Source organism: Phacochoerus africanus, chromosome 1, assembly GCF_016906955.1.
Source record: "Phacochoerus africanus isolate WHEZ1 chromosome 1, ROS_Pafr_v1, whole genome shotgun sequence".
NCBI classification, from domain to species: Eukaryota; Metazoa; Chordata; class Mammalia; order Artiodactyla; family Suidae; genus Phacochoerus; species Phacochoerus africanus.
The window spans coordinates 189,517,174-189,541,075 of record NC_062544.1 but is presented as its reverse complement, the minus strand read 5'-3'; the positions used below and the strand labels follow the sequence as shown (position 1 = coordinate 189,541,075).

Below are 23,902 nucleotides of genomic sequence, written 5' to 3'. Positions count from 1 at the left end.
GCTCATCAAACCCAGCACCTTTTGCTCTAACTGTAACCTTCTTTTGCCTGACAACACTGATTAGAAGAATTCTGTCACAATCCTAAGTGTCCAGCCATGTGAAGGGTCTGCTTCCATCAGGCAAGGTTCCCCACTGCTCCAGATGTCCCAGCAAAGGCTGGACGTCCACTAATGGGGAGTGTTGGGAAGGGATTTTTGTAATCCCTTAGTGGATATGCAAAATCAAGCAGGAATGATTTGAAGCTGTTCACTATTTTGTTAGCCTTCGTTTCCTTCCTCTCCTCGCCTTCAAAGGTAGGCTCCAACCTAATTCAATAATCCTACCTAATCAGTGAACTTCCAGACCATAACTATTTTCATCCTCACATAAACCTGCTCTTACCATCATTACGCTTGCAATCCACCGAACCCTCAAGCATGCTGGCAAACACCACAGCGATGACTCCCTTCTCCTAGAGGCCCTGCAAGCCTCCCTTAGTTATAGCTGTGAAGTATTTTGAGAAACCTGAATTAAAGTGCTAGAGAAAGCACAACACACTTTTATTGCTCATCTTGGAAAGACAACAGCAATGAGCTTCCAAAACTCTCTTTGATTAACATAATCTAGGGGTAATGAATATGGATATTATCAGCAGTCACTTAGAAGCATGTTTTCCTTTGTATGTTTTGTTCTCTCCAGTAAATTTCCAACCAAGAAGGAGAATGCCCGAAGCCCATTTGTATTAATAAAGCAAGCACTCAGAGGAATTACATGTAGGCAAGAGAGCCAAGAAGGAATTCTCACCACCTTCAACCTTTATTCTTGTTGATTCTCTATGTCTTCACCACAATTTCTAATTATCAAATAGAAGCTGTCACCTCCCTATACAGCCTGGCTCTTTTCTCAATGTTCTGGTGACAGTTTCTGATGAAGGGCCAATCATGACAAATATCCAAAAGGGTGTCTCTCCAGACAGCACAGCATTCACAGTCACTGCCTGCAGAAGCCAGCTGCTAAGAGGCCCAGTTACTTGCCCAGGAAGAGAAACAGGAAGTTCGCATCAGACTTGGAGCCCCATGTGAAAAATGAAAATGGGTCAGTCATGGTTCTCCAGAGAAAGAGCACCAATAGGATTTATACAGATATATATGAGAGGATTTCTTGTAGGAATTGGCTCACATGTTACGGAGGCTGAGAAATCCCATGATCAGCTGTCTTCAAGCTGGAGAACCAGGAAGGCTGGTGGTGTCATTCAGTCTGAGCCTGAAGGCCTGAGAATTATTGGGAGGGGCCAGTGGCACTGAATCCCCATCTGAGTCTGAAAGTTCAAGAGCCAGAAGCACCAATGCCTGAGGAGAGAGTAAGGGGACATCCCAGCTCAAGCCAAATCAGTGAAGTTACCCTTCCTCTGCCCTTAGCAAATAGTATGAAGGGATCTTTGCTCAGCCCACCAACTCAAATTCTAATCTCTTCTGGAGACACCCTCACAAACACACCCAGAAATAATATTTTACCAGGTATGTGACATTCCTTAGCCCAGGTTACATAAAATGGTTATATAAAATTAACCATCACAGGTAGTGTCTGGTTTTCTACACCAACACTTTAGTCATTACTCACAGGGCAGTGGCCCCTAAGCCCTGCAGTGCTAGAACCACCTGGAGAGCTTTAAGGAATGAATCCCTATATCTAAGCCACACCTCAGACCAATTAAACTGGGGTTTCTGGGGTTGGGGCCAGGCACCAGTGTCCTGAAAGATCCCCTGGTAATTCCACTGTGCAGCCAAGTTGGAGATGCATGGCTGCCCTCAGCAGCAGGTACACACCCCACTCCCCTTTGCACATCCATCTGGGATTGACTAATCACAGGGCTTCAGTCTTCAGTTAACTGTGCAGCAGTTACAATGAGCTTTTAAAATGTAAATCCTACCATGTGGCCCACCTGAATAAAACCTTCCACTGGCTTCTCATGGCTCTTAGAATAAATGCAAGCCCCTTGTCTTGGCTTGCACGACCCTCAGTGGTCTGACCCTGCATACCTCATGAAGGAGAGCCAGGAGTAAGAGGTTTGCAAGTGGGCCAATGGCCAGCTCTGCCCTTCTGGGAAGTTACTGGACCTCTCCCAGTCTCCTCTGCCTCATAATCCAATATGACTGATGTCCTTACAAAAAGAGGAAATTTGGCTACAGAGCCACACTCAGGGAGAGTAAGATGTGAAAATGAAAGCAGACATCAGGGTGATGAATCTACAAGCAAGGGAACACCAAGGACTGCAAGCAAACCACCAGAAGCTAGGAATGAGCTCTATTCCTCGAAGCAACCAACCTGCTGACTCCATCCTACTCTAGTATGAGTTCCTCTTTTTTTAAAATATCTTTTAAAATATTTTAAAATATTTTTTAAAATATTTAAAAGGAACCTCATAGCCCTCAAAAGGAACCAACCCTGCTGACTCCATCCAACTCCAGTACGAGCTCATCTTTTTTAAAAATATCTTTTCATTAAAGTATAGTTTATTTACAATGTTGTGCCAATTTCTGCTGAACAGCAAAGTGACTCGGTCACACACACACACACACACACACACAATTTTTAAAATATTATTTTCCATCATAGTCTATCCCAGGAGACTGGATATAGTTTTTTGTGCTATACAGTAGGACCTTATTGCCTAGCCATTCTAAATGTAACAGTTTGCATCTATTTAACCCCAAACTCCCAGTCCACTCCACTCCCTCCACCCTCCTCCTTGGAAACCACGAATCTATTCTTCATGTCTGTGAGTCTGTTTCTGTTTTGTAGATAGGTTCATTTATGCCATATTTTAGATTCCACATACAAGTGATAGCATGTGGTATTTGTTCTTCTCTTTCTGACATTTAGGTTGTTTCCATGTTTTGGCTATTGTGAATAGTGCAGCAATGAACATAGGAGTGCAGATATCTTTTCAAGTTAAATTTTTTTCCAAATATATGCCCAAGAATGGGGTTGCTGGATCATATGATAGTTCCATATTGTTTTCTGAGGAACCTCCATATTGTTTTCCATAGTGGTTGTACCAATTTACATTCCCTTTTCTCCACACCCTTTCCAGCATCTGTTATTTGTAGACTTCTTAATGATGACCATTATGACTGATGTGAGGTGGTACCTCACTGTAGTTTTGGTCTGCATTTCTCTAATCATTAGTAATGTTGAGGATCTCTTCATGTGCCTACTGGCCATCTCTATGTCTTCTTTGGAGAAATGTCTATTTAGGTCTTCTTCCCATTTTTTGATTGCCTTGTTAGTTTTTTTCTTGTTGAGTTGTATGAGTTGTTTGTATATTTTGGAGATTAAACCCTCATTGGTTGCCCCTTTTGCAGCTTTTTTCTCCAATTCCATAGGCTGTCTTTTCTTTTCTTTTCTTTTCTTTTTTAATGGTTTCCTTTGCTGTGCAAAAGCTTGAAAGTTTGATTAGGTCCCGGTTGTTTATTTTTGTTTTTATTTCTATTGCCTTGGTAGACTGACCTAAGAAAACATTTTTGTGGTTTATGTCAGAGAATGTTTTGCCTATATTCTCTTCTAGGAGTTTTATGGTGTCATGCCTTATGTTTAAAGTCTTTAAGCCATTTTGAGTTTATTTTTGGCATGGTGTGAGAGTGCGTTCTAGTTTCATTGATTCACATTAAGCTGTCCAGTTTTCCCAGCACCACTTACTGAAGAGACTGTCTTTTTCCCATTTTTATATTCTTGCCTTTGTCAAATATTAATTGACCATAGGTGTCTGGGTTTATCTCCAGGCTCTCCATTCTGTTCCACTGATCCATATGTCTGTTTTTATACTAGCAACACACTGTCTTGATTACTGTAGCTTTGTAATATTGTCTGAAGTCCAGAAGAGTTATGCCTCCTACTTTGGGTTTTTTTCCTCAGGATTTCTCTGGCAATTCTGGGTCTTTTACGGATCCATATAAATTTCTGGATTATTTGTTCCAGTTCTGTGAGAAATGTCATGGGTAATTTGATAGGGATCACATTAAATCTATAGATTGCTTTGGGTAGTATGGCTCTTTTAACAATACTAATTCCTCCTTCCAATCTAGGAGCATAGGATATCTTTCCATTTCTTTGAATCCTTTTTAATTCCTTTTATTAATGTTTTATAGTTCTCCATGTATAAATCTTTCACTTTCTTGGTCAATTTATTCTTAGGTATTTTATTTTGGGGGGTGTGATTTTAAAAGGTAATTTTTATATTCCTTTTCTAATATTTCATTGTTAGTACAAAGAAATGCAACTGATTCCTGAATGTTAATCATGTATGTTGCTGAAAATTTACTTTGCTGAATTAGTTTATTAATTTGAGTAATTAGGGTTTTCCATATATCATGTCATTTGCATATAGTGACAATATTACCTTTTCCAATTTGGATACCTTTTATTTCTTTTGCTTTGTTTTGTTTGTCTGATTGCTATGGCTAGGACTTTCAACACTATGCTGAATAAAAGTGGTGAGAGTGGGCATTTTCGTCTTGCTCCAGATTTTAGCAGCAAGGCTTTCAGCTTTTCTTCATTGAGTTATTATATTGGCTGTGGGTTTCTCATAAATGGCTTTTATTATGTTGAGATAAATTCCCTCTACACCCATTTTGGTAAGAGTTTTTAATCATGAATGGATATTGAATTTTGTCAAATGCTTTTTCTGTATCTATTGAGATGATCATGTGGTTTTTGACTTTTGTTAATGTGGTGTATGACACAGAATGATCTGCATATGTTGAACCATTCTTGTGAACTTGGGATGAATCCCACTTGGTCGTGGTATGTGATCTTTTTTATGTGTTGTTGGATTTGGTTTGCTAAAAATTTTGCTGACAATTTTAGCATCTATATTCATCAAAGATATTGGCCTATAATTTTCTTTTTTGGTAATGTCTTTGGTTTTGGTATTAGAGTAATGGGGGCTTTATAGGATATCTTTGGGAGTGTTCCTTCTTCTTCAGTCTTTTGGAAGAATTTAAGAAGAATCAGTTTAAATTCTTATTTGTATGCTTGGTAGAATTCACCTGTTAAGCCATCTGGTCCTGGACTTTCGTTTGTAAGGAGTTTTCTTTTTTTTTTTAATCACATATTCACTTTCATTTCTAGTGATTGGTCTGTTTAAATGCTCTGTTTCTTCTTGATTCAGTTTTGGTGGGCTGTATGTCTCTAGAAAGCTGTCCATTTCTTCTAGGTTGCAAATATGTTGACATATAATTGTTCTATTCTCTTTTTTTTTTTTTTTGTATTTCTGCAGTACCCATTGAGATGTCTCTTTTTTCATTTATTATTTTGTTTGTTTAGGTTCTCTCTCTTTTCTTTTTGATGAGTCTGGCCAGAGGTTTGCCAATTTTGTTTACTCTTTCAAAGAAGCAGCTCTTGGTTTTACTGATTTTTTCCTATTTTTTTATCTTTATTTTATTGATCTCCTCTCTGATCTTTATGAGTCCCTTCATTCTGCTGACTTTAGGTTTTGTTTGTTCTTTTTCTAATTCTTTTAGGTTGTAGGTTATGTTGCTGATTCGAGATTTTTCTTTTTCTTTTTTTGGAGGAAGGCCTGTATCACTGTGAACTTCCCTCTAAGAACTGCTTTTACAGCATCCCACTATGACTTCATCTTAATTAACTATATCTGCCGTGACTCTTTTTCCAAATAAGGTCATATTCTGAGGTGCTGAAGGTTAGGGGCTTCAACATATAAATTTTGAGAGGATATAATTCAACCCATACCACACCCCTTATCCCTCTCTAGAACAATCTGGTTTTATTTTTCTACCTATGTACTGACTTGTCCTGTCTTTCCTCACTGAATGTTATTGTTTACATTGTCTGATTTTTCTACAATGGCCATGCTATACCTTTGTATTAAGAACAATAATAAAAGGCAGGTTTTTCAGAAAAGAAAAAAAAAACTTTCTCCCTTGCATTGTGATTTGGGTATCTATCATCTCTTATTCTAGACTGGAGGTTCCATGAGAGTAGGGGCCATGTCTTTGCAAAGACCAGGCCTGGCACACAAAAGGTGCTCAGTACATACCAGTGGGTTTAAATTAAATGGATATGTACACTGATTTCCCCACAAGAGCTCAATAGCTCAAGTAAAGCAGTTGTTTTTGCAGCCTTCCTGGTATACATTTTCTCACAGATCTGAAAAATCTTTTTTCTTTTTAAATGCTGGCATCTAGGCTTTTGAATGACTCTGACATATACAATGGCACTATCCAACTGTATTAATATTTAAGAAGTTGTCAAGAATTAACACATAGCATGAAGCAAGTACTGTCAAATCTAGGAAGAAATTAAACCAATAGGTCCAACCCTTGTGAACCAAACTGCCACATTTCACCTAATTAGGTCACGTTTGCAAAGCCTTTAGAAGCAGACAGGTGTTACATTAAGTGTTAAGTAGTATTAATTAATAATATTGGTAGATTACATGGCCTGGTACTTTCTGTAAATGTAAATGCCCTAGGCTTATCAGCATAGTACTTCAAATCAATGTTCCAGCTGTACTTTAAAAATTCTTTACATAATTTTATAAAGTTTCTGGCTTCCAAAGAAAGTAGCTTCATTTTGGCATTTTCTAACCTGACAAAATTTCAGAAATCATCTAATACAATAATTCTCAAGTCTATCAGTCCCAACACCTCTTCTTTTGTAATAAATTTTTGACACACCCCTCTTTAATATCCTAAAGCAAAATTCATGGGTAACCTACTTGTAACATATTTCAGTATGTAAACTGAGGCAATTACCAATGAAGTCATCAGATGCTTGCACTATATGAAAAATCAGTGTAAATGTGCCAGTTTCAAATGGCAGGCTCTAACAGGTGGAGATGTAGCACCATGGATTGTACTGAAAGGGGGCCTTGGTTTCCTTAAGTTCCAAACTAAAGAATTTACAATCTTCCTTCAGTTTATTCTATGATTGCCTTTCTGGAAAAATCAAGATACTTGTATATTAAAATCATCCAAAATAGTCTCATGTACTTACATGTAAAACAGAGTTAGGTTTTAGGCTCAGATCATAATAACCAGAATTTTCATCCACAAGAATGTCCAATGAGGAGTTCCCAATGTAGCTCAGCAGCTCAAGGACCCAACATTGTCTCTGTGAGGATGTGGGTTCAATCCCTGGTTTCACTCAGTGGGTTAAGGATCCAGAGTATGGGGGGAAAAAAATGTATACATGTAAGAGTAACTTGATCCCCATGCCGTATAGTGGGAAAAATAAAAATAAAAAATAAATTTTAAAAAATCCAAAAAAAAAGGATCCAGAGTGGCTCTGGCATAGGCTAGCAGCTACAGTTCCAATTCAACCCTTAGCCCAGGAACTTCCATGTGCCACAGGTGCAGCCATAAAAGGAAAAAAAAAAAAAAAAAAAAGAATGTCCAATGAGATATCTGAGAGTAGTATGACACCATCCCACACATTAAGCATCTCTGGGGCCTAGTCACCAAATGCCATGAACACTCCCCCAACCCAAACCTTGGAGAGCAAAAAAATTCTCAAAACATTTTTCATTTCATTTGAGAGCAAAGTTCCAAGACAATCCCATGGGGTAGCACTGCCCTCTTGAGAGTCATAGATCCAATTTTTTATTTATTTATTTATCTTTTCTACGTCCGCACTCGTGGCACATGGAGGTTCCCAGGCTAGGAGTCTAATTGGAGCTGTAGCCACCGGCCTATGCCACAGCCACAGCAACACAGGATCTGAGCCTCCTCTGCAACCTACACCACAGCTCATGGCAACGCCAGATCCTTAACCCACTGAGCAAGGCCAGGGATTGAACCCGCACCCTCATGGTTCCTAGTCGGGTCGTTAACCAATGCACCACGACAGAAACTCCCCCCAGTTTTATATCCTTATGTAAAAAATGAGGATCTGTCCAAAGAATATGTCCACAAATCACAGACCAAGCCTTGGCAGAGCCAGGTAGGAAGCAGTTAAGAGTTTGACAGAGAGCATTTTCCACATGCCAGGCATTGTCTTAAGCTCTTTATTATCCCATTACGCTGCTGAAACTGAAGCAGAGAGAAGTAGCTTACCCACGGCCCCAGAGCCATAAGTGGCAGAGCCCTGACTCAGACCATCCTCTTCCAAACAACTAGGCAACACAGTGCTGACCACAGATGGTCAAGGACACAAAGGGGGAAATGCAACCTTCCTGAGATACAAATACACAGGATAGATCAGTCCTATCAATTCAGTACACTGACCTCCACTCATGCCTCCAAGTCATGGTTTATATCTCACTTGGTCTCATCTTCCTCTTTCTTGTGTTTTTCCTGCAGACATTCATGCCCAGGAGAAGGCTGCTTTGGGTCCCTCCGGACCTTTCTTAAACGAGAGATCCCTGTTCGCTAGATGAGTTCCAGAAACATCCACTAAGGCTCCTGTATACTCTTCCATCAATTGACCTTCACCACAACCTGCATCGCTCAGGATGAGTGGCTTCCTTACCTCCCTGGACCCACGGCGAGTGCAGTGGGGGGCTGCCTGGTATGCAATGTACTCCAGGATCCTGCGCACCAAACCAGTGGAGTCCATGCTGGAGGGAACTGGGACAACCACAGCACATGGCACCAAGCTAGCCCAGGTGCTCACCACCATGGACCTCATCTCACTTGGTGTTGGCAGCTGCGTGGGCACTGGGATGTACGTGGTGTCTGGCCTGGTGGCCAAGGAAATGGCAGGACCTGGTGTCATCGTGTCCTTCATCATTGCAGCCCTCGCGTCCATATTATCAGGTAGGTGTCTTGGTGCAGGTGAAGGTCTGTGGAGTGCATGCTTGCTGACAAATGACTGTTCTCCCCACTCTTCTAATGTATTAGTGGTGAGATATAGGAAGCAGTAGAAAAGTGGTTATCATGCTCCTTCTTTGCCTGGACTACCAGGGAGTTCAGCATTGAGTTTTGGCTCAATTGTAGTAGCTTCCTTTTCTTTGCTTTTTCAATCTGAATAATTATACTGGTGCCTAGCCATTGCCCAACTTCTCACTCCCTGTCATGTCCTAATGGCTCTATTTTTATTCTAACTTTCCCTTTCATGAGAAGATAGGCCAATCCCTTTGTAGGGGGTGGATGTAGCCAGCAAAGTAGCAAAATGACAAGTGTAAATCTATGATTGGGATTTGATGAGCCTCAAACTGGCATTGTGAGCTCCAAGCAGGAGGAAACAAAGCTAGGAAATATAAAGCCATTGTGATAATCACAAAGCACCATCTGTCACAAGCAGTTCAACAGACTGACATTCTGCAAAGGTAGCTCAGCTAGTGCTTCCCTCTTCTTGAGAAAGAATCATAAAACTCATTGGTTTTTTTTTTTTTAATTAGGTACCATGACTTACACATTAATAGCTTGTGAAAACAACTCTCCTATTTCCTTTTCCCCTTACCTCCTCTTGAGTTGCAATTCACAGTATCTTCCCAGATGCCAGGAAGGAAGGGATCTGGCATGCCAGGGATGGGTCAATGAACAACTTGAAAAAAAAAAGAGAAGGAAAACTTCCTGCTTCTTGGTGGTTATACTACAAAAGCATGAGGGTTTGCTGAATTTAGGGGTGGCAGATCATGTAGGTCAACCCATGTACTGGCAGTGAATGTCGTGGCCTCTTCAAATGTTCCTGGAGAAGCAGGAATGCTATTTTACATCCAGAGTTCTGTGTGATAATACATGCCATTGCAAGAAAAGTTCTGCGTTAGTATCATACATCCAGACTAAGTAGTCTTCACCCATGTGGGCTGCACAGACTAGGGTTGTGCAACCAGAAATGCACTGGTTTATATTTGACATTTAATTGAATGAGGAAAATATTTCCAGATTGATTTTACTTATCTCCTGTCATAGCTTATACCCTTGGTGGTTTTACCACTATCTTTTCCTGAAGTCATTCTCTGATATACACGAATATTCTAATTATTGAGAATAATTCTGGCATAATAGAGGATTTTTTTCTTATAGATGAAAATAAATTATTCACATGAATAAATTTTGTGGATGCTTGAAATTCTATTAACCTGATTGCAATCATTTTCAAACTTCTTTGGCAAATAAATTATTTGGGGGAAGGTGCCAGAATCTTACTCACCATTAATTTTATAAATCTAAAAATGTTAGCATGAAGAACAGAATAGCAATGGTAGGACAAAAGGCAGACATATAACCAAGGGGTCCTACAAGGGGCACAGGGCAGGTGGCTGAGAGTCCTGTCCAGCAAATTCAGACTGCACGGTCTCCTCTAAATCCCATCCTATTGTGGTCTGGTCCACAGACAATTCTCACAGATCAGTCACACATATCCTGTCCTTCATGGTGCTACATTACATTTGGAAATTAAAACAAGGCACGGTCACAGGCTAGAAGCCCGCCTCCCTGACACCATGCTCATGGGTGCTGCTATATAGGTAACCTAGGCTGGAGCTATGGTGGGAGTATTTATACCACAGAAATTGGCAAATGCTATAAATCAGAGTTTATTTATTTGCTGTTTGTTTTCAGAGAGTCGTTAAACACTTACCAGTACTTCACTGGCCCAGATCCACCAAAGGCCCTGGTACTGGTCAGTAACTGAGGCCTTCACCATTGCACCAGACATCAAAAGAAAACCCTGCTTCTCCTCCAGTTAGGGATGCCCTTCTCTGCATATGGTCTCATCTGTAACACTTCTCAACACTTTGTAACTGGCTCATGGCCAGCTGAGGCCAGCCAGAATCCTCTTAGAGCCCTCAGCCAGGCCAGGACCAAAATAACTGTGCCAAAGTTAGCATATTTATATCAAATTTCTTCAACCAGGCCTCTCACTCTATGATCCTTTGTCACTAAACCAAAGAAAGTCCCCCTCGACCATTTTCTTTCCACTCCCATAATCATCTCCGTACTGCCTCTCCCTGGATCCATCTTCTCATTGCTTCTCCTTATCACAGCAACCATGCTCTCCTCTATCCTCACACTTTTTAATACATGGTCCTTTTCTCCTCTGGCCTTAACTAGAATCTCGCTCAAGCCTGAGAACACAGTTGCCCTGCTGCCCAGTCTGGAGAGGCTGCCATTCTCATGCTCCTCACCCATTCACAGGGTCAGGAGGCTCTGCCTCCCGCTGCCCCTTCCAGATCCCTGTCCTTCCCTGTCACACCAAAGCTCCACCTCTGCCTAGCTCTACCATCTTTGGCAAGTTACTAATCTCCCAAAGCTTGCAAAGTTCTATTTTCCTCATCTGCAAAATAAAAATAATAGTGCTTAACTCTGGTGTTGTTGTGGAGTAAATGTGAAAGTACATGCAAAGCTCTTGGCACAATGCTTGTCAGTGGCAAGCGTCCATTAAAATTCATCTTCCTGGTGTTAGTGCCCCCTGGCCTGTGATGTCCCCTGATCTCCTTACCTCCCAGTCAATTTGCTCTCACCCTGTACCTCCCCAACCCAGCATCTACCATGACCCTAGGCAATTTGAACATCCAGGTGGATAAACCCATCCATCACCCGAGCCCAGACATAACTGGACACTGGCATGCCCACAGCCCTCACCACCACTGGTGTCACATCAGCCACCACTCTCCTGGCCACATCCTGGCACTGTCATCACTTAGAACTGCTTTGTCTCAAGAACCTTAAACTAAAACCCCACTCTTGGACCATTCCCTCACTGCTATCATAATTTGCTTCTAATCTTTATCAAGAATTCTCTAAGCCCCTTGACTTACTTATGCAACACTTCACCTCAAAAACTACCCAGAAAAGTCTACCCCAGAATCTTTGCCTTTCCAAGTCTGCACCTGGTAAAAAGGCCCCTGAGAAAGGTCATACAGCCCCGCAGAGGAGCTTGCCACAGAGTTACGATTTCCAGTCTCGCTCAGCTGAGCCCAGGAGTTCTTCCATTTGCCCTTTATCAAATCTTCTCAATTACTTTTTTGCACTTTCACTGCTCTTTTCAAGTCCCACTCAATTCACAGGTCTTCACTTAGTTTGTTCCTTGTTCCTTTGTTCCTTGAAGATATCTGCCATGTACAATGTTTATACAACACCTGGCACAAAGTGCCTAATAAGTGGTTATTATTATTTTGTGTTTCTGTATTAGGAGCTTGCCATACATTATCACATTTAACACTCATAATGCCTCTTCTAGGTAGGTTTTATTATCTCCAGTTTTGCATATGAGGAAACTGAGGTTTAAATAACAGAACCTAGATTCAAATTTGTTATGCAAGCAATATTTTTCAACCCTTTCTATGAATTTAAATTACTTGGGAAACTTGTTTCTGAATAATGGGTTGGGAGAGGGGAGGGGAGGCCTTATAAGTTGTAATTACATACAATAACAGGGACCATTTTAAACATACAATTCTATGAGTTTTGACCAATACACACAATTGTGTAACCTCCCCTAAAATCAAGATACAGAAGAGTTCCGTCATCCCCAAATAATTCCTTTATGTTATATCTCTTTGTGATTTTTTTCCCCTCAACACACCCCCAACCTTGGAAACCACTGATCTGTTTTCTTTCTTTTTTCTTTTTTTTTTTTTTTTTTTTTTTTTGCTTTTTAGGGCCTCACTCGCAGCATATGGAGGATCTCAGGCTAGGGGTCAAATCAGAGCTGTAGCCGCTGTCCGACGCTGCCACAACCACAGCAATGCCAGATTCTAGCCACATCTGCATCCTACACCACAGCTCATGGCAATGCTGAGTCCTTAACGCACTGAGTGAGGCCAGGGATCAAACCTGCGTCCTCATGGATACTAGTTGGGTTCATCTGCTGTGCCACAATGGAAACTCCTGATCTGTTTTCTATTTCTATCCTTGCCTTTTCCAGAATCTCACATAAATGGAATCATTCCATATCCCTTTTGAGTTCATTTTTTTTTACTTAGTATGATGCATCTAAGATTAAGTTAGGTTGTGTATCCATTGTAGGGATACTCCACAGTTTGTTTATTCATTTACTAGTTGAATGACAATTGGGTTTTTTCCAGACCAGGGCCATTGTGAATAAAGTCATTATAAGTATTAATGTACAGGTTTTTGTGTGAACACAAGTTGCCATATCTCTTGATTAAGTACCTAGAAGTAGAATCGCTGGGTTGCATTGCAAGTGTATATTTAACTTTATAATAAATTGCCAAGCTTTTTTCCAAAGTGGCAATATTATTTTTTATTTTCACCAGCTATGCATGAGAGTTCCAGTTGCTCTATTCCTCCTCAGCACTGAGAATTATTAGGTGTTATTTTTTGTGGTTGTTTTGTTTGTTTGCCATTTTAAAAAGGTATATAGTGATATTTCAATATGGTTTTAATTTGCACTTCCCTAATTATGAATATTTCAAGCATCTTTTCATGTATTTATTTGCCATGCATATATATTCTTTGGTAAAGTATTTGTTCAAATCTTTTCTGTATTATTTAATTGGAGTGTTCATTTTCTTATTAACGTTTAAGAGTTCTTTCTTTATTTTGGATACAAGCCCTTTATTAGATTTGAGGTTTTGCAAATATTTTCTCAGTTTGTAATTCATTTTAACATTTCTTTTAATTTCTCTTTTTCTTTTTATAAAAGTAATGCTCAGGCTCCACCTCTAGAGATTCTAATTCAATTGGCCTGGGGTAGAGCCCAGGGGTCAGCATTTTTTAAAGTTCCCCAGAGAATTCTAATATGCAGCCAGGGTTAAGAACGCCTCCATTGTGGGAACCAGGACCTACCTCTGGAACAGCCATGACCTATGAGAAGTGGACACATATGTTAAGATAGAAACTACTTGGCCAGTGGATTCTTAAGAGAGTTTGCCCTGTAGAATCATCCCCCATGCCATGCAAATCAGCTTATAACATAAAACAAATGTGACTAAGAGAAAGAGCCACTTTCTCTATAATTTCATAAGACCCGAAGTTATAATGACTTCCTAGATGCCTCCTAGCATTCCTTCCCCAACACCATCACTGCCCACAACCCTATCCCGGGTGGAGGGGCACTTATCAGAGGAAGCAGCTTGTGCTATAACCTTTACCCTTTGTTGAGGTCTTATCTACAGTTGAACAGCTCAGCAGCCCAAAACCAGACCTCATGCCCAAGCCAAAACTTAAAAACCCTTTCATATATTTCAGATTGTATAAACCAGATAGGGGAAATAGCTTTTCCTTCCTGGTTCCCACCTATAGCCTTATTGAGAGATGAGGGATGGAAGCAGGATGGTTTATAGAGATTCAGCTAACTTGGGATGAAACACAAAGCAAAGCCTCCATGCCAGTGACATCTGGCCATTCAAAGCCATCTGCCCCAAGAGGTTCCCATGAACACAAGTGGGGAAGGAAAACTTGTTTATTTCTAGTTCTTTTCATATTAATAAAATTGAACCTCTAACAGAATATATAGGTCAGAATGACTCCTAAGCTCATGTACTTTCTACTATAACCCTTTCAGCCCATATCGCAGGTGATTTGAATAAAGATTAAGTGGCAGTTTGCACACACAGTATCAGCCCCCTGCCTGGTGCACAATACCACTAATTTTGATCATCTGCCCATAAGAAATAGTGGCAAAAATCTAATAAGATATGATTCAGGAAAGCTGTATTGGGTCTCCACCATATGCCAGTCCTAGGGCAGTAAGAAAAATAAGAAATTGGAATTCCCATCATGGTGCAGTGGTTAACGAATCCGACTAGGAACCATGAGGGTACGGGTTCAATCCCTGGCCTCACTCAGTGGGTTAAGGATCAGGCATTGCTGTGAGCTGTGGTGTAGGTTGCATATGTGGCTTGAATCCCACATTGCTGTGGCTCTGATGTAGGCTGGTGCCTATGGCTCCAATTAGACCCTAGCCTGGGAATCTCCATATGCCGCAGGAGTGGCCCTAGAGAAAGGCAAAAAAAAATTTTTTTTAATTAAAAAAAATAAGAAATTGTCTTTACCCTAAAGAATACATCACTTGGAGTTCCCGTCATGGCTCAGCAGAAGCAAATTGGACTAGGAACCATGAGGTTGCGGGTTCAATCCCTGGCCTCACTGAGTGGGTTAAGGATCTGGCTGTGAGCTTTGGTGTGGATCGCAGATGCGGCTCGGATCTGGCATTTCTGTGACTCCAGCATAGGCTGGCAGCTGTAGCTCTGATTAGACCCTTAGCCTGGGAACCTCCATGTACTGCGGGTGTGGCCCTAAAAGGACAGAAGACAAAAAAAAAAAAACATCATTTACTGGCTTTATCTCCACTGATGAAGACAAACAGTAAACCTGATAAGTAATTATGACAGTAATAGTAATAATAGTAGTAATGGTAGCAGCAGCAGCTACCATTTATTAAGCACTTACTATGTACTAAAAGAGTTCTAACTGCTTTAAACATTATTTTACTCAATCTTCACAACAACCCTATGTGGCAAGTGGTTATCTTCATATTAAAGATGAGAAAAAGGAGGCTTCTGAAAAATTTGATAATTTGCTTAAAGTTTACTCCATTCCACGTTTCATTTGCTTCTGCCCTTTTCTTCACTTCATCAACCAACTAGATGATACCCCACTCTCTCCTGTCCTCCAAATAACAGCAAGTTAAGGCTGTATGTGCAGTGAACTTCATGGAAAGTTTGGGCCAGAGAAGAGAGGTATAATGCAGTCCATGCTAGCAGACAACAAGCTTACAACTGAAAAGAGGATGTTCTAATTCTCCCCGCCTTTAGAGGATGTCCACCAACCTTCTTTTCTTCTTGACTCCATCCTCCAGCCCCACTGATGGGCAGCCTTTCTCCTCCAAACTCACCTTCTACTCCTTAGCCTACTCAAATCAAGCCCTAAAATTCTTGTCCATATCTTATCCAGAGTGGTCTGCACATCTCTCCATCTCCCTTCAAGTTCATCCTGGCCATTCTCCAAAGACTATCATCCCTTAACCAAAATGGTCCACCAAGGTCATTCATTTAAACAAAGTGGGTTCTAGAGGAAGGATTTAGGAGCCTGGGCAGGAAGGCTAGCTCTCATTCTGTAGTCATTGAGAAGCTCAGTGGCATGACCAAATCTGTATTTTAGTAATGCAGTGAGGAGAGATAGAGGTAGGGAGTCTGGTTGTAAGCATATTGCTTAGAACATGCCAGAGATTAAGACGCCTTAGGCTCTGATATGGAGGTTGACAAGAAGCCTAGGATGGAGAGGATCTGGACATGGCTGGATGAGGAAATGTGAAGATAAATGTTCTTTCTAGCCAAGAAAAGACATAATAAATGAGAACGTTTTTGAGATAATGTCATTAGAATAATGGATTTATCATACCATCCCAGTGACAGAAAGCAAAAGGAGAAACAGAAAACTCTAGTAAAGAGGACCCCCCCCATAGAACACCAAGAGGATAGTAAATTAATCTTTGTGTTTAAAATACTGCAAACCGTATGATATCACTCATATGGAGAATCTAAAATGTGGCACAAATGGACCTACCTACAAAACAGAAACAGACTCACAGACACAGAGAACAGACTTGTGGTTGCCAAGAGGGGCAGGAAGTTTGGGGTCAGTAGATGCAAATTATTCCATTTAGAATGGATACGCAATGAGGTCCTGCTGTATGGTACAGGAAACTCTATCCAATTTCCTGCTATAAACCATAATGGAAAGGAATACTAAAAGAATGTATATATGTTTATAACAGAAGGTTTCAGCAAAGTCTCTCCATTCCAGTGATCATCTAAGGCTGGATTTTCATGACTGAGGAAGAGCTGTAAGTATTTAGGGTCTATTTAGATAGTCTGATGAGTTTCCTTGTTTTGTTTTTCAGAACAAACCATTTTCTCTCTTCAAATTGAAAGCAGACTTGAGAGGCAACCACCAAGAGGGTTGGTCCTTTTGCAACCTATTTTCAGTGATCTAAGATCACTCATTCATGCCAAAAGCTTGCATTTATTTGTTCCCCCAAACATATGAGAACTGCTCTTAACTGGAGGGATGAGAGGTTGAAATCTTTTCTTTTTTTTTGATTTTTTTAACTTTTTTTTTTTTTTTTTTTTTTTTTTTTGCTTTTTAGGGCCACACTTACAGCATAGGGAGGTTCCCAGGCTAGGGATCCAATCAGAGCTACAGATGCCAGCCTAGCCACAGGTGCAGCAACATAGGATCCTAACTGCATCTGCAACCCACACCACAGCTCACAGCAACACCGGATCCTTAACCTACTGAGCGAGGCCAGGGATCGAATCTGCATGGTTCCTAGTTGGATTCATTTCTGCTGCGCCACAACGGGAACTCCAGAGGTTGAAACCTTAATAATGATGGCAGGGTTGAAAAATCTCTGAGAGATAAGTTTGTAAATGCTCAATACATTATTATTGTTGTTCTCATTATTATTAAGCCAATACTGTGCCCTACACTCATGCATATACACCCTCCCTGATTGGTGATAGTACTGCTCCCACTGTCTGACGGATCATAATAATCAAGGACTGAAAAAATGTCTGGCACTAGCTAAACACCAGCTGCATAATCCATTCCCGCCTGCAACAAATTCTACAAAATAAGTACCACTGTCAGATTCATTTTGCAGATGATAAAACTGAGGCTCAGAGAGGTTGGGTGACCTGTCTAGGACCACAGAGCAGTCAGCAGAAAAAGGCAAGCCTAAATCCAATTCTGCCTTCTCCAGAGACTGCTATCCCCATGTTGCTTCATGCAGATACACTCTTCAAAATTTTAAAACTTGCCAGAGAGAACTGAATGAATCAAGGAAACTCTCACGCTTACTGGTTTTCAAAAGAGCCTGTAGCTCACTCTATTCTATTGATTAGAAGAGCATTTTTCTAGATCAAAACTTCTGCAACCTGGGTCATAAAAATGACTTCTAAGCTCAGTGCCTTTCTGTCACCTGTCACCTGGAGAAGGGGGTTGTAAAGTGCATGTAGCTCTTCTATGTGGGGCTGGATTGACAGCCCTGTAGGAAGGATGTCAGTTACCAGTTCAGAAAAGGTGAGCGCAATTTAATAGAAATTAAACTGCTGATTGTGAAAATGAGTTTCCTCCAGAAAACCTGGGCTTCTTTTATGTCTTCTCCAGCACCTGCTGGAGTGGACAGTGCAGACCAAGACCACTCAGCACAGCTGTGGGAGGGACTGCTGCCTGCTCTGGGCTCAGCATGGTAGAGGTGCTGCAAAAGACAGGAAAGAACTGAGATAAAAGGCTCAGCATCAATGCAAAGAAATAAGCAGACTGTGAGCACTGCAAGAGACAAAGGGCCTGGATCAGGAAAAAAAAAAAAAAAAAGAAAGAAGTCAGGGCTTCTGGGATCTAGTTCTAGCCCTGTCCTGCAGCAGCTTGGGACCCTGGAGCAAGTCACTTACATCTCTCAACCTCAGCTTCCTCCTCTGCAAAATGAAGAGTTTAGATTAGACTGCCTTACACGTTAGGGTGAAAAAGAACCCAGGGAGGGGAAAGATTTGTAAAGTCCCTTTTAAAGAAAGGGGAAATGAAAGGGAGGGAGGGAGGTAAAAATGGTAGGCGTTTGTATCCCAGCAGAGAGGAGAACTAGAAAGACGTATGCACTGTAACAAAATCCCCACATCCAGAAGAGTCTCTCTCTATTTAGAGTCTCTCCTAAATCCTGAGTCTCTGGCCCTGCTCTGCCCTCCCTACACATTGGCCCAGTTTGGAAAAAAGTTAAGATGGCCCCTCTCGTATGAGGGGTTTCTTGTGTCTCTGGGAAGGTCCTCCACTGAGAGCAGGTCTAGGCCCATGAAAGAGTCTCTGGGTCTCACTCTCCCGGGCATCCACTGAGAACCCAGTCTGCCCCAGTGGAACCTGGTCCCACCTGCTTGTCAAATGGACTGAGGAGGCCCTACAAGACCTCAAATGTGTTCTCTTAGCATTCACTTTTAATCCTGCCCATTAAATTTTCAAGGCCAGGGGGTGGTGGCCTGCTCCCCTCACAGAAGCTTCTTAGACTCTCATCTCTGTCAGTGCCACTTTCTTATGCTTTAGAAATGGCGGCACTCCCTACTCCTAGAAAGAGAGGAGATGGAAGATTTTTAACTGGCTGTCACTTCAATGCCTGCTCTCCTTGCCTTTCTCCACAACGCTTTTTGGTCCAGTCACCAGATGCATCTGGACGTGGGGCAGTTGGCCTCATAAAGAAAGGCTGAGGAGTTCCCGTCGTGGCGCAGTGGTTAACGAATCCGACTAGGAAGCATGAGGTTGCGGGTTCGGTCCCTGCCCTTGCTCAGTGGGTTAACGATCCGGCGTTGCCGTGAGCTGTGGTGTAGGTTGCAGACGCAGCTCGGATCCCGCGTTGCTGTGGCTCTGGCGTAGGCCAGTGGCTACAGCTCCGATTCAACCCCTAGCCTGGGAACCTCCATATGCCGCAGGAGCGGCCCAAGAAATAGCAACAACAACAACAAAAAAAAAGACAAAAGACAAAAAAAAGGCTGAGTGAGGAAATGAGAACTTTCTCTTCACCCTCACAATTTCTAACTGGACTTGTAGAAAAGAACAAATATTTCTAGATGAAAGATTAAGAACCTAGAAAGAAATGTTTCCAGGTTCTGATTTAGAAGTGAATCAAGCACACATAGAGCTTGGTCTAGACTCTAGATGATCTCCCTGACAATGCTGAGTTTCTAAAACTATCAGCCAACAATACTCACTTCTAGTCTTTTTCATCCCACCTGCAAGAAAAAGGCTCTTGCATAAACACTCCAAAAGCTACTGTTAGGTAAAGCTGTCTGAGATTCCTTTTCCCCAACTGCAATAATAACCACAGCTTCCGCTGGAGGAATGCCTGATAGATGCTAAGACCTATGACAACCTGCAGTGTAGGCAACATCATCGCCATTTTCCAGGTGGAGAAACTAAGGCTCGGTGAATCAGGTACTTGCTCAAGGCCACAGTTAGTAATAATTCTAGCTGTCATTTAGTTAAGCACTTGCTGTGTGCCAGGCACTGGAAAAATTGACCTGTGTGCATTATCTCATTGGATTGGTGTAAGGGCTCTCTGGGTCTCTCTTCAGAGGCTGTGTGGCTCCTATGACACCTCACAGCTTCTTAAAGCAAACAGGGGCTGCTCATGAAGGCCCCAGCTCTCCCTCGCAGCTTACCTGAGCATCAGATGAGGAACCACGTACAACGTGCCTAGTGTAGGTACTGTCACCGAACATATACCTTTCCCCTTTGTAACATCTTTTCCCCTCCAAGGCTGCCTTGATGTTAACCTGAGGTCACCTATATAAAAATGTTAGGAGTAGAAAAAAGGGCACTTCTAGCCCACCTGCCACCTCTGGAACGAAGGGGAACCAATCTGGGCCAGAAAATGAGCTCAGGGAATAGCTAACTCTGTAGATTCTTTAGGTGAAAGCAACCACATGAACATTATCTTTATTTTTATTTTATCTTTATTATCATTTGATAAAGCAATAAAATAAAATAATATACACTAGTGATGATACTAACAGTGGCATGATCAGACAATTATAATACTGGAATTCATCACATTATGGAAACAACCTCCAACAACCTCTAAAATATTTTCAGAGAGGGAGATCTAGACAAGAGAGTAAACAAATAGTCTGGTCCCAATTAATCAATAAGTTTTAAACTTTCTTGACCTATTTGGGGGGTCACTTCTTTGGCTGTGAGGACAGCTTCTTTCCTTCCTGTTTCTATATTGATGTATTGGTACTATAGGCTGGGGAACCTTCCAGGTCTCTATTTCCTATGCAAATTTAATTGAAGGCCTATCAGGTTCAGTAAGTAAGAGTGTTGCCCACCCACTGATTAAAAGTGCTGCCTATCCCCTAAACACGGGCTCTTACTGTCCACCTGGAGCCCGCTTTGGCAGAAAAATTTTAAGTCTCTTCTCAGACACAAAGAAACAGGCATTTCCCAGACAAATTGCTTTTCTTCCAGACGCATTTATAAAAATAGCCTGGGCTTCACTGACAGGTGATGGAATGACCAAGGTTATTCAGGTAGAAGAGTCAGTCGAGGTGGAAGGAAGAGAGAGACTGATGGATTACTCCCTGAGGGGGGGAAAAAAAACCATACTTTTCTTGGTTGATCAAGAGCACTGGGAAGAGGACATTGGTGCAGGACCACAGCATCCTACGACATTCAACACAGGGCAGAATAGATGTTTCTCAGGATCCAGCAACCTGCTTCTCAGGGAGGACAGTGGCAGTGGAGGTACTTCATTACCACCATCTGGAATTCAGTGCTGCAGAGAAAACAAATGTTTCCAGGAGAATTCACACTCTTATTTCTGTCTAAGGTTCTGTGATTATAAGCAGTACTAGCAACCATGGCAATATATACAACATGTATAGTCCTACTGTGAATTTATAAATGGAACAGAGACATTTTCTTAAAAACATGAAAATGAGGATGAAATAGGTAACAACCACCTCAGCGAAATGCTATCTTTGATGAGAACTTCCTTGAAGACATATTTGGGGAGTTCCCATCATGGCACAACAGAAACAAATCTTACTAGCATCCATGAGGAAGCAGGTTCGATCCCTGGCCCTGCTCTGTGGGCTAAAGATCCCACGTTGCCTTGAGCTATGGTGTAGGTCGCAGGCTCAGCTTGGATCCTGAATTACTATAGCTGTGGCATAGGTCAGCCCCTGTAACTCTGATTCGACCCCTAGCCTGGGAACTTCCATATGCCATGAGTGCGGCCCTAAAAAAAAAAAAGACATATTTGGGCCTAAGCGGTGAGTTGCACTGGTATCATCCAATGGCTGGCTGATTCCTTCCTGGGTCTGGGAGACAGCAGGTAATTGGCACTCAGGAAGAACTGACTTCTTATACGAGGAATTGCTGGCATGTTCAAAACAACTAATCAGACCTGATGGACCCTCTGTGTAACACGCAGGATGGGACTGATCCCAGAGGCCTGAATGAAATTGCAGAGTTGGCTAACTGTTTTCTTGGATGCTCCTCTCCACTCCTTCTCATACCTCCTGATGCCCTCTGTCCCTGTGGACAGTCCTTCTGAATGTTCAAAGGCCTCACTTCGGAACTCAGTGTCAGTTCTTTAAAGCAGCCCATGCATTTTCCCACACACACCGCAACTAATATCTCCTTTCTTGTTTTACTATATTGTTGCTTTTCTGGTCTATCTTTTCCACTAGACTATAAGACACATAAAAAAGAAATGTATTATTCCCATTCACCTTTATGTCCCTAAAACCTAACAGATGCATTGAGATGGTACCTTGTAAATGTTTGGGGTAAGTGAAATCGGACAGCTCCTGGAACTGAGTATTAGGAGACTTCCTTTTTAGCCCCAGCTCCGTCATTAACTGAATACACAGCTCAGTTGGATCATCTGTCAAGTAAGTGAACAACCCACATGAGCAGCTGCTATCCCTCTCCACACCCTGCTCAGCACAGCCTGTAGGTCCACAGAGGACGGTCAGAGGTGTGTGATGAGGAAGATCCTGAGCAGACGAGTCTCAGGTCTCCCACTCCCTCCTTAGAGAGAACCATGCTGCTTTTACTGGTTTATGTATTTAGGCTCTCAAATAAGACTTGGTGTACAGAATGTGTTTTACAACCAAGAGGAAGCTTTACAACTATAGTAGCTGAACTGTACCATCCTTTTCACTTAGTTCCACCAAACTATTAAATAGGTCCTACTTCCTTGACACTTGATCCCAGTCCACCCCTGCAGACTCATCCTCCTCAATCCCAGAGTAGCCTGCATATGCCATTCTAGCTATGCCTTTCACCTGCCCCAGACCACCCTTTCCCATTTTTTATGCCTAGCAAAGCCCAGCTCACCCTTCAAAATGCAACTCAAAAGCCTCCCCCCTTCATCCCCACTTTCCCAGCAACCAAAGAACCATGCTCCCTAAAAACCGCACTCACCTCACTGGGCTCCCAGAGCACCTCATAGGTATTCCATAGTATTAAATACCAGCCATATAGAGTAACATATTTATTAATATTTATTAAACTCTTTCCTTATTGGAATACAGACACTTCAAGGTCAGGAGATCTGCCTGACTTACTGTTTATGTCTCTAATATTCACCACAGTGCTTGATTTCATAGGCACTAAAGGAATGAAATTAGGAAGTCAGAAGTTATTCAGGAAGTTAGTAAATTTACTGATCAGTAGATTAGGGAATTAGTCAAGTTAAACTACATGCAATGGGAAAACCTCTATCTGGGTAAGTGGCATTCGGATGTAAACAAACACTAGATTTAATCTTTCCAGGCACAAGTACACTTTTAAAAAGTACTTTTTGTCTGATGGCTGTCTTTGGTGGAAGATGGAGGGAAATGTATTTCTCAAGTGGAGAAATCCTTCTCTACCTTTTGTCTGCTCCCAGTTGGATCTCTCTCCTTTAACCCTCCTAGGGTGGAGAATCTTTGCCTTCCACTTCTACAGAGGGCACTGGAGACCCAGGGCAGGCTGTGAGTGACAGGATGACATGTGAGGAGGAGGAACACATAGCAATTATCTTTACTAGTGGGCAGTGCTATCTTGAGCACAGTTTGGAAAGTTCTACATTATAGGCTCTCTGGGAGTATCTAAACAAAGTATGGCTTATTATACCTACATATGATAGGACCATCTCAGAGTTAATAAAAAGAAATTCACATTGAAAGGTACCAAATTTTTCTGAACTTCAAATCACACATCATTTGGGGTACACACAAGGGGACTGACAGAGAATGTTTCAAATAGGGAATCTTCTGGTATCTTGTTCCAACTCTCCTTTTAATATGTAAGTCCTAAGTGGGACTGCTTTTTGGCTAGTAATTAGTCAATTTAACCAAAAATAGTTCTAGTTATAGAAATAAAGCAAAACACTAGGGATATTACAAAATGAGAATAGGGGTATGTTTATACTATATTTAAAAGGTGGATAACTGAAAAAGGGCATCAGAGTGGCGGGCTCTGAGGAATCACTCCTATTCTCTCTAGTCCTGCT

General features: G+C 41.6%; 1 protein-coding gene across 1 annotated transcript in view; it reads left to right on the top strand.

Annotated features, from left to right (window-relative positions):
* The window catches only part of SLC7A14 (solute carrier family 7 member 14), a 115,475-nt gene that overhangs the window by 53,114 nt on the left and 38,459 nt on the right, over nt 1-23,902 (top strand). The window contains exon 2 of the mRNA XM_047755219.1: nt 8,302-8,757. Within this exon, the coding sequence (XP_047611175.1) occupies nt 8,454-8,757 (304 nt within the window). The 5' untranslated portion in view covers nt 8,302-8,453. The remainder of the gene's footprint in view (nt 1-8,301; nt 8,758-23,902) is intronic.